This window comes from Ruditapes philippinarum, unplaced genomic scaffold, assembly GCF_026571515.1.
Source record: "Ruditapes philippinarum isolate M1 unplaced genomic scaffold, ASM2657151v2 ctg6934_1_1_1_1, whole genome shotgun sequence".
NCBI lineage: Eukaryota > Metazoa > Mollusca > Bivalvia > Venerida > Veneridae > Ruditapes > Ruditapes philippinarum.
Window position 1 is genome coordinate 14,793 of NW_026856563.1, and position 12,236 is coordinate 27,028.

General features: G+C 30.7%; 1 protein-coding gene across 1 annotated transcript; it reads left to right on the forward strand.

Moving 5' to 3' along the window:
• The first annotated feature begins 2,610 nt into the window (after window positions 1-2,610).
• LOC132747012 (proline-rich transmembrane protein 1-like) lies at window positions 2,611-11,717 on the forward strand. The gene is made up of 4 exons (XM_060736316.1): window positions 2,611-4,215; window positions 8,840-8,907; window positions 9,497-9,631; window positions 10,150-11,717. The coding sequence occupies exons 1-4, from the start codon at window positions 4,200-4,202 to the stop codon at window positions 10,285-10,287; spliced, it is 357 nt and encodes a 118-aa protein (XP_060592299.1). The 5' UTR covers window positions 2,611-4,199; the 3' UTR covers window positions 10,288-11,717.
• Window positions 11,718-12,236: the final 519 nt, after the last annotated feature.

The window sequence follows — 12,236 nt, forward strand, 5'->3', positions numbered from 1 at the left end:
GGACATATTATTGTGTTTGTGATACCTGAAAGTCTTACTTTGTGGTATTTTTGTCTAGTTAAATGGTTTGCGTATTCCTTACTTTCTTTTTCTCTTGTCTTCTGTGTCTCATTGAGGGTTCCTTGATTACTGCCATATAAATATATATGCGGATGTTTTGAGATTAAAAATGTTACCATTTCATGTCAAATGTTTTATTCTACTTTAACCAGTGAATGTTGACGTGATCAGAACCCTACACATTCCAGTACCCTATCTGAACAGATTCAAATTCAATTGAAACGAATTTACAACATTTTTAATTTTCTGATTTTTGACGTTTTTATGAATTGTTACTGTCTATATATTATATCAACATGCGCCTCTCATGTTTACATAGTACAAAATGCGTTTGTTTTTTGTGTTTTTTTTTGGTGCGATTTTGCACAATAACGTATTTAAAAATGCAATGCGATCTTTACCTTTTAACGTTATTATATTTTTCAGGCAAATAATCATGCGGATGCTGGTGACTATCACAAGGCAAAGAGAAGTTTCAACACTGCCGGGAGGCTGATTATAGCCAGTGTGATTTTTGAAATTACTATTTTGATTTGTTCTTCAATATATTCCATTTTGTTACTTAGAACGTTCGCTTATGGTCCAAAGTAATACGAGGAAATAAAGTTAATTTTCCAGTGCACCTGTAATAAAATGTCCTGGTGTATTATAATAACTGTTGCATTTTTAATATAATTATGTATCTTGCGCACATACATTGACAATAAGTTGTGCCTTTAAAGACTAGATTAATATTTGGTTTACATATTAATTGTCTATTTCATTTAAGTATATTTAGATATTTAAATCTTAATGTCTTAGCATTCATTTCACTTTCTTTTTAATTTGTTTACATTTTGCTACTTTAATGACAGATTAATTCACATTTAAATCTTCTTATCAAGAGATATAAACATGCTCTTAATGTATTACTGAAAACAGTATAACACAAACGATTGCAGTGCCCTGTCTAACGAGGAGTAACTGTACATGTTTCTTAGTGTTATTTGACTTGTATTCTGATAGATTACATTGCGTTTCTATTTATTTCACCCGGTATATGCGATTTTTGACAAACAAAACAAAATTCTTTTTTTATATAATAAATTTAAAATAAAAAAGGGATAATAAAGAACGTATAATTATATTTTATAAAAGTCTTACCATACTTTGTTTTTTTGTTGCTAACGACCGTTTTAAATCTGTTTAACATATTTTTCTAATGAACTGAGATCATGTTAACGCTTGTTTGAGTTACCTATTATAGTAAGATATGAGTAGTTATCTAAAATTTCGTGGACTTTATAATTATCTCTTGAACGTCAGCGCGTTATGTAATGAGATTTTATCAGCACACCTTGTAGAATATTATGAACACATTTTGAAAGGATTAGTTTACTGCAACAGTAAAAATGATTTTTACATACACTGCAACCGGGGTATGTTAGAAAAGCACAGTTAGTTATCGTAAATGCTTTGCTAAGAATAAAGTTTAATGTACGACACCAATAAACATCGCATAATTCTTCCATGACGAACGCCAGATGCCGATATTGTTTACAACGGTAAAATGATGGCAGCACATAAATTAGAAAATCGCGAGATCACAAAGATTTTTCTAATTTGGGAATGACAACTACGAAAATATTTGTAAAAAAGCAGGCAAATTGAGAAAATAAAATTTCGCGATCATTTCCCGATTACAGGATGGTTATGAAAATCAATGACATTTATTTTTCATTTTTAATATCTTATCACTTTTAATGATTTCTGTACTAAAGCAGGTCTATCTTGTCAATTTTTACATGACTGGGCCTGCCTGATAGGACCATACCTTTGCAAGTGAAAATGAAATAACCCATAAAGGATTATATGTTGTTTAACCAATTATTTCACGAGCACTTTGTGAAAAATGGCTGTTTTCATTACAAAGGCCCTCTGTTACATGTTCAAACTGCCATGAAAGTATGTAAAATGCTTCAATACTGTTTAAAGTGTGCACACATTTTGGCTGGACCATAGTTTTTTGTAACAGCATACTCAATGTAAAATCCCTGTTACCATGACAACGACGGGACACCACAAAATTACAAAAAGTCACTATTTTGCCCTTATTTTTCAATAAAAAACTGATTTCAAAGTGCTGCAACTTTCAATGGATTCAGATAGAGTCAAAGGCTTTTCAGCGTTGGTTACACGTTACCTTAAAATCATTGATATAGAACAAAAATCATTGATATAGATGAAACATGGGTGCAGTCTTATGAACCAGATCTGAAAAAAATGAGTGGCACACTTAATACATCCTGTGTCAGGCAAAGTATAAAATAACTCAATATCACTATTATTAGAAAATGAAGCATCTCTCTCTATTCATCCCAAATTAACAGTGACAAAATAAATAAGCATAATTTCACTTTAAAGTATTATATCATTGGTTTGTGTTTGTTTGTTTGTGTGTGTGTGTGTGTGTGTGTGTGTGTGTGTGCGTGTGTGTTGCTGTGCGTGTGTGTTTGCGTGTGTGCAAGTGTGTGCGTGGGTGTGCGTGTGCGTGTGTGTGTGTGTGTGTGTTTGTGTGCGCGCGCTCGAACGTACCCGTGTGTGTAAAATAACAGTAAAACAAAGTGTTTGTTCGTGTGTATATGTGCATTTGTCTGTGCGTTTATATTTGTGTGCGCGTGTCAATGTATGATATGATATAACGTATTTATGATGTTCTCGTGTGTTTTGAGAAAATGATGTACATGTAAATTATTTTATCAGTTGCTTTATGTATTCATTTGAGATCTAAATCATTAAAAAAAGAACATATTAAATACAACGACAAAAGCAAAGTTGTCATAATGTGAACTGTTATTTAATTTTAAACTGTAAGTCATCAAATACTTTAAAATCAGCAAATAAAAATGAAATGTATCGTACCATTATTGAGTAACTGTAAAATAGCATGTGCAATTGGAATGCTTTGCATAATGCCAATAAAATATATGTTAAATTACTTTTACCTTGGAACTATTTTCTTATAATAAATGAACATTTTGTTTTATTGTATCTACGTTTTTTAAAAATATAGATTTCAAAGCAAATACATTCTCATTTACGAAAAACATCGACCCCCTAACCCTTCCTTGCTATTAATACCGGATTCCTAAAAAATTGCGAAGTACATGTACATCAGTACTTTGCACAAAGTGTTAATATAAATTTACACTACGTTATCCGTAGTAAACTAAGGCAGGGAACCAGGCTACGGGCACGCGACATCATTTCCGGTACATATGAACTTGTGTATTTTTTCAGAAACAAGTAATTATTTGCACGGCCATTCAAATATTTGACATAGTTATATTTATAAAGAGCCACAATGTAGGTTTTAACAATACCTGATGTAATATGATATATGCGAAACATTGACGACTAATTTAAATGTATTATTAATATACATAAGTCTATCTACACTATGCTCTTAGATTTACAAATCCTCATTAATACTACTTTGCTTTTAAAACTTGCTTTTAAAATTTCAAAGCTTCGAGGAGGTCGCACCATCATTATAGTAGTACATTGTAGTTATACAAAATCATTTCTTCACATAAAAACCAATTATACGATAACGTAAAATGTCAGCTTATTTCAAGAGACCAACATTTACCTCACTTTCCTCCCAGGCCCTACCTTTTTCTATATCTATTATTGGAACATTTATTTTCTACAGAAGAAAAATAAGCAATACATTTTTGAGGCCTTATATGACTCTTAAAAACTGCAATGACACATGCCTTTGAACAGTCGCAAGCGGGAAATTATAATATGAAGGTTGGAATCTTTTGTATACGTTTACATTTAAGGTGGTAAAATCTGTCATGTTGATGGTCCAATGCGGAAAGATTTTGTCGATTTATAACCGTTAAAGAATAACAATATTCATAAAAGATAGATTGTAGGTCGACACTTAACCATTAACATTATGGTATTGTTTAAATCTAATTCTTTGAAAAGAATCAATGAAAGGGAACATAATTATACGAACTTATTTCCGCCTTCCAATAATACTTTAAGAAATAAGAACCTAATAGTATGTCAAAGACGATCACCCTGTCATAATTACAAGACTAGCAAGGAATGCTTAATATCAAACATTTTTGCTATATCTTATAAACATGGCGGACAATGCAAGTAAGTAAAAATACACATTAGAAATTACATTTACCTATAACGATATTAACAATACTAATTAATTAAGTTATGTATAATAATAAAGACATATTAAAATACTATTAAATATTATGTTAGTTGCATTCATTGGTGTGATACTTTAATTGAGCTATTGGAATAAATGCGCCGTATAGAGGCCGTAAATGTTCACCTTAAGGTATTAGCACCCTAATGCATTACCTCCGCTTTAAAGAGTATTCAAATAGGCTAGAATTACTGTTAACTACATTGAAAATGAGGGCCATGGGTTCAATCCCCAGAAGGGTCAACTTTTTTTTCTTTCTTTTTTTCTTTTAACATTATTTATGTATCTCTCATGTCCCATATGGAAAGAAAAAAGTGTTTAATTTTGATTTTTTAATTTATATAGGTATTTATTGGTTAAATTATGCTAAATCTAGTAATAAATATGGTTCCTGATATTTTCAAAGTGTAATATAATCAAAACTAGACGGTAAAAGTATTTCATATTTTACAAGATCAACCAATATACTTTTTTAAAAATTGAGGGAAAATTTGAAAACAGGCACTCATTTGGGTAAATTTTAAGAATTTTTTGAATTTGGCTCCCTAACTAGAAAAATGGTCAGACATGTGATAAAAATGGGTGGGGTAGGGTAACATTTTTATACAGATTTCATAAATTTTAAGTAGAAACCATAATTTTGCTTATGTGGATTGTTAGCTGAATGGTACTTTTTGTTTCTTACCAAAAATTCACGTGAAAACATTTTTCATTAGAATGTTATTGCAGATTATTTAAAGGTTTCTCATTTCTAAAAAAGGGCCCTCATAACACCCTAGCTTGAGTTCAGAAAAGTGGCCATAACTTGATTTCCGTACGGTAAACTTTGTTTAAATTTTGCATACAGGTGTACTTTAAGGTATACATCTGACCTATGATGTCAATTCTTTAGTTCCTGATAGTGCCCATTAGGGTCCTAATACCTTAAGTAATTTTATCATAGATGATATACATGTAACGATATAAATCCTGTCATTACCTATTTCGCGGTGATGACATATTTTCATGTGACCAGTGTTAAAATTGGTCAGAATTGACATGTTTTATTCATACACCTATGCAACAAAGTTTCTTTGCAAAATATTTTAAATCTCTGGATTTTAACGTAAAACGGAACAACATTTGACAATTTTTTACAAACAGCAATAATAGCCTTTTAAATTTGTAGACGTATATCATTAGAAATTGATTATATTTATTATCGAAAATAATCATAATGATAATTTAATCGCTATTCACATGCATATTTTCTATACACAAATGATGAGATCTTCCTTTCACTTACATTGAAATATACTAATTTAAAAGTGACTTATCAAACATAAAATATACTGTTAAAATTGAATTTTTACTATTAATCGCTAAGCAGACGCATATGATCAGAAATTGATAATATTTATTTAAAAAAATAATCAATAAGATGATTTAATTGCAATTTATTTGCATAATTTCTATTTACATAACTACAGAGATATCCCTTTCCCTCACATTGAAAAATACGAAAGTGACTTATAAAATATCAAATATACTGTTAAAGTTGAATTTTTTACTAATATTGCTCTTAGTAGACGTATATTTTTAGAAAGTGAGAATATTTATTTTCAAAAATAATCATTATGAAGATTTAATAGCCATTTATTTGCATAATTTCTATACACTACTTCAGAAATCTTCTTTTCGCCCACATTAAAAAATACGAAATGACCTATAAAATATTAAATATACCGTTTAATTTGAATTTATATTAAATACAAAAGTTTGTAGACGCATAGTTTCAGAAATGAATAGAATATATTTTAAAAATCATTATGATAATTAGATATCCATGCATTTCCATTATTTCTATATACCTGTTCAGTGATCGTACTTTCGCTTACTTTGTATTTTAAATGTGAGGGAGAGGAAGCAAAAGTGATTTTAAAAACAACTTGTACCGTGTTAAAATTGAATTTTATATAAAAATATTGCAGTTTGTAGACGTATATAATCAAAACTAGTTAAAATTATAGGTCACACACTGGTAGTTAAATAACCCAGTCAATAAACACTTGGCGGATGTTCAACCGCATGCCAATTTGCTATTTATATAAAAAAAAACCCTTAAAGCGGTTGGTTATTAATGTGTTCTTAATTCCATTATGCCATTGTTCATAAAAAGATTTTTCGAAATTCTATACGTTTCCGGTTGACATGATATCAAGATTGGTTTTGAAGGTAATAAACTTAGTAAAACTTAACTGAATGAGTGAGTTATCTTAGAGAGCAAATCGAATTGGTCGAAACATGGTATTTTTGTGGTATTTTTGTCCGAAATCTTTGCCGCATTACGTGCCGACATGATTGCAAAACAAATCACTGTCTATAAGCGCCCCCTTATTTGTTTTCATTAAACAGATATAAAGAAAGAACAAATAAAAGATGCGTATATGTTTAATGTAAATATATATTGTATTTTTGTGGGAAGCTTGTTAGTGATTTATTTGATCATTTATTTATCTATCTATCATTTTTATTAAAAATTGATTTCTAAGTACTATAGTCAATATGTCCCAATTTATTTGAAATACTGCAATCCTATTGTACCAAAATAATTTCAAACAGTAAGTACGACTTGAATAACATGTGATTTCTATATTTAGGAAAGAAAGCAGATTAGATTGCTTACAAATAATTTGAGTGATTCTTTATAGTTAGCTACATTGCAAGATAACTTTCACTTTGTTCAGTTTCCAGATATCTTTCACTTTGTAAGGTTTGCAGATAACTTACTTTGAAACGTTTCCAGAAAACTTTAACTTTTTTACGAAAGATAGCTTCCACTTGTTTAGGTTTTCAGATAACTTTAACGTCGTAAAGTTTTCAGAAAACTTTCACTTTAGCATCTATTATCAACATCATTACTGAGACTTTTATTCGTTTAACAGTATTGATTATTAAGTTTTTGGATAACTTTCACTTTTGATTTTGTGAGCAATTTATGTCATTGTTAATGTTAAATTTAATGTTTATAGACCGATAAGTGATATCAGATAAAATGTAAAAACAACCTTTATTATAAAAAAGACTCATTTTAAAAATTGGACTCTACTGATACATTCCCGACGATATGTATATAAAAATAAATCTCTGTTGTTCACGCGGATTGCATAGTCAAATATAGAATTGAACACATTTATGAAGGACACATTTAACATTAGCCTGTACAATTTACACTTTGAGAGGCATGATGTCGCTTTAAATTTCCGGAAAACTATAGTTTTAGTTTCTGTTAACATTTATTTTGGGCAGTTTGCGCATCATTTTTGTTTTTACTTTTGTGACCGAGTTTTCTTTTCTTTTCCGGTTGAGTTATAGGAGTTACTAAGGAAAAAAATGAAACCAAGGCTTTCTCATTTTTAAGATCCGTTTTCCTCGAGTAAAGTAAAGGAGCTTAGTGCTTCTGGACTTTTGCAATCGAGTATGGATAGCAAGTATGTCACCAGTCATTTCCTGAAAAGTTTAGTTTTGAAGCACAGTTGTAATGGTGGTGATAATTTTTGAGCCGAAAGTAGATCGCTGCACAGTGATAAATAAGCACCTAAATGAACATTAAATTGAGCAGACAATGATAAAGATGAGGTAGCCATGATGCAAACAAGTCATCCTAGTTACCTCACTCATCGGGTAGGGCAAATCCTCTCTCTTCGGTCCACTACTCAACTGAGGTCTGCCATAAATTGAATATACCGGCGAAAGGGATTATTTCAATTAACAGCTAGTTGAAAGCTGAGAAGTCATTTTACGTTGTTTTTTTCTCCTGTTAACCTCTTTTTTAGAGAATGACACATTAAGTGGAAAGTTATTTGTAAGATTTTAAAACTAAATAATTCTATTTCAAGCTCAAATAAAGATGAACTTATTGTGCTCATTATTGTAAACAAAATGGTATTATTATTTCTTTACACAAACTAACGCACTATAATACCAATGTTCTGTTACACGCCAAAGAAGCAAAAACATGACGCGGATGCATGGCCAATGAGAAACGGTTTGGACATTATGATATAAGATATTTTGAAAAAATAAAGATACTTGCATTTTAATGATACAGTGAGTTGAACGAAAGTGTCTGACTAGAGTCAAAGTCCCTGTATTTCATGTATAAATAAACAAGAGTGTCCTATCCCCCAGGGTAAACTTTTATTTTGTGTATTTCTTACCATAACTATCAACTAACCTTGACCTTTGGAATCAAATTTTAAGTTATTAATTTAATCCTACCATAACTTAGATTTATATTTCAGACAGAATGATGTACAAGTGTTCGGTTGTTGAGTGTTTTTGTCTTTCATTGTCGCCGCTAGGGCTGTAAATGTAAAACAGAAAAACTATACACTTGTAAATTCTCCCTTCCACATAAAGGAGATTACAAAAAATGTAATCAGCCGTTAGAAATCCATTCCTGATTCAAAAGTTTACCGAATTAAGCTACACATTGATGTTTTAAATGTGATGAATGCTATTAGTGAGTTTGACTATAACTAACTTTGTTACGTGTATTTAGTATATTTTTAATTACAGTTTATCCCTCACAACCAGCTCATGGGTATGGCCAGACCGGATATACCCACCAATCATCAACGGTAGTGGTAAGGACACATTACACAATTTTAGTTGATGTTTTATTTCTTCTTTCCAATGAAAAACGGAATGGGAATAAATTGCCATATATGGAGTTGTAAAGTACATGAGAAATTTGCGCAGTAAGCTTCAATTAATAAAACATTGAACAAAATCATTTTTTTATATAGCTTTTATGCAATATATTTTTTGCGTTTCCTTGAATATCATGTTATATCTTGTTCGTGTGCTTTAAGAAGCTTAGAGTAAACTATTCGAACCATAGCCCATTGACCTGCTTGCAAGAGCTTTAAAAAGATAGTCAATACAAATTCGTGGATGTAATTGCAGTGATAAAACCGGGTTCATAAGATCTGTAAGTGTCACCGGTTCTTGAATATATAATGGAAAACAAACATGTCAGGTTTGTGTAATTCTCTGACGTAAAATGGCTTTAAGAAGGTCGAGATATGGTTATATGGTAACGCGAATTCCAGTTGTTAAAAAATAATGAGATAGTTGGAAGCATGGCGACTAATTTAAAAGATACTAAGTTGAAAAACGCGGAATACACTTAGATTATGATTTTAATTGATAATTTCATTTTTTCAATTTCAGGTTGTGACACAGCCAGGATATGCTGGCCAAGTGGAAGCAATGCCAAGACCTCCAGATTACATATGCGGCTCAATCTTTGCCTGTCTCTGTTGTTTTTGGCCGATAGGATTGGTTGCTATATACTATGCATGGCGGGTGAGTAAAGACACATAAAGTTATCATTCATCATCATTATCATCAAAGTCATCATTATCAACATCATCAACATGTAAATGAAGCATTACTTTGTTTAATGTCATAGTTTTTTCTTAAACAAGCAAACTTGTCAATCTCTGATCCTGTAATGCATGTATCTTATATTTCTAACCGTTCTTACACTGAGTATTTCTACGGAAAGGATACTATTTAATTGCGCACCAGCAAAATGCTCCCAATCGGACTTTTTTCCTTGTTACCATCCCGTCGACTCGAAGGTAAAATATGTTTTTATTCTAAAAAATCCTTAGAGTATCAAACCATAATGTAGCGCAAAAAAGATTGACTTCAGTATTTGATATAATTTTAAAAAAAGTTGTTTTCTTAATGCGCTAACTCCCCGGGCTCCCAAACAAAATTGATCGCATTTTCCAGGTGCGCGATGACGTAATATCCTACCATTTTGACCATTGTCATTTTCTTCATGTCTTTATCTTTCTATTATTACCTTATTCCAGGCCAGGAAATTGGCAGCTAGGGGAGATATGGTTGGTGCCACAAGTATGGCTAACAGTGCCAGAAACCTGGTGATCACAAGCATTGTGATTGGCATTATTTGGATCGTCATTGTTATTGTCTTCAGACTGACTGTATAAGCAGATTACTTAATAACAATAGTTATAAAGTGAACAGGATCATTATGACGGAAATTAATCCAAAAGTAGCTTTAGAATACTTGTAATCGCCACTAATCCTTCAAAGAAGTAAACAAACTTGTAAACTAGACGCTTTTGAAATACAATGTTCGATGGTGGAAATGCCAAAATCTTCCTAATCTTTACGAATCAATGTTAATTGGAAGATTTTATTCACAAATTGACATTTACATTGCAAACTTACTTTATTGAACATTTCTGAAAATATCATTTCCGGGCTTGACTTTTATTTATGTGCGTATATCGATGTATTTTTTAAGAAATTTATAATCTAAAGCTTTTGTGATATAAAAAACTTTTTACAGTTTTATTATAAATGTTTCATATATTTAAGTCAAATATGTGGCATACAATTTGGCTACATTGATTTAACATTATGTGTGTATTTGTTTATATGTTCATAATCTATAATGAAAAAAAAACTGAAATGATTCATGTTGACGAAATATTTTTAGGTAGACCACTGTTAATGGGTACTACATTATAAAAGGAACTTTAAAATTGCCAACATAGGACAGGTACAAATATATGCCTTGAAATGTCACCTGTATGCAAACTTCAAATTAAATTTATCGTTTGGTTTATGAATTATTAACAAATAATCGGGTACCAAATGACACAATTTGGCATTTTTTAGCAAATAACTACCTACAATAATTATATAACTAATATTAAGCACTTTTTTACATAAGGGATCTGAGAGATACATAAATAATGTTATAAAAAAGAAAGAAAAAAAGTTGCCCTTCCTGGGGTTGAACCCATGTCCCTTATTTTCAATGCACTTGCCTATTTGAATACTCTTCATAGTGGAGGTAATACATTAGTAGTGGTCTACCTTAACAAATGCATTCGGTGAATTATGAATGTCGAAAGACGTATTGCTGTTAGTACAAATGATGACGTGAGATTAAGTGTGTGTGTGTGTGTGTGTGCGTGTGCGTGTGTGTGTGTGCGTGTGTGTGTAAGTAAAATATAACGTATTTATGTATGTTCTCGTGTGTTTTGAGAAAATAATGTTCATGTAAATTTTTTTATTAGTTGCTTTTATGTATTCATTTGAGATTTAAATCATTAAATTCAAATAAATACCAAACTTAATATCGCGACAAGAACAAAGTAGTCATAATGTTGACTGTTATTTAATTTTAAACTGTAAGTCATCAAATAATTTAAAATAAGCATTTAAAATGACATGTATTGTGCCATTTTTGGGTAATTATAAAACAGCATGTGCAATTGGAATGCTTTGCATAATACTTAGAAAATATATGTTAAAATGTGTTAACCTTTGTCATCTATTTTCTGATAATAAATTTACATTTTGTTTTATTTTATCTACATTTTTCAAATATAGATTACAAAGCAGAGATACATATTCATGATCGCAAAGAATCGACCCCTAACCCTTCCTTGTCATTAATACCGGATTCAATAAAACTGTGGAGTACATGTAAATCAGTAATTTGCAAAAAAATCTTTTTACAGAGTAAATAAAGATTCGCCTTTTAATCTAGGACAAATATTTTTGTCCCATATTTAACCAGTAAATCGAAAACTTTCTGTTATAAACAACATTATTACATTTTAGTTTAGATAATTAGCAACGAGGAATCAAAGCGATAAGAAAGGTCCAAAAAGAGCATCTTCTATTCAGAAACACCCGTCCCTTGTTATGTAAACATATTTAACGCCAATGCCATACATGTACTTTACAGTTAAGACAACCGCATAGTAGAAGGGGTCTGAAAAAGTATATAAAAAACATTGTTTTATCATAGGGCCGCATGCTTCCAGATTCATGCTGATTTTCTAATATATTTCAAGACTTTTAGATTCATTTCCGTTACATATGATCTCGTGTTTTTATATAGAAACAAGTAATTAAC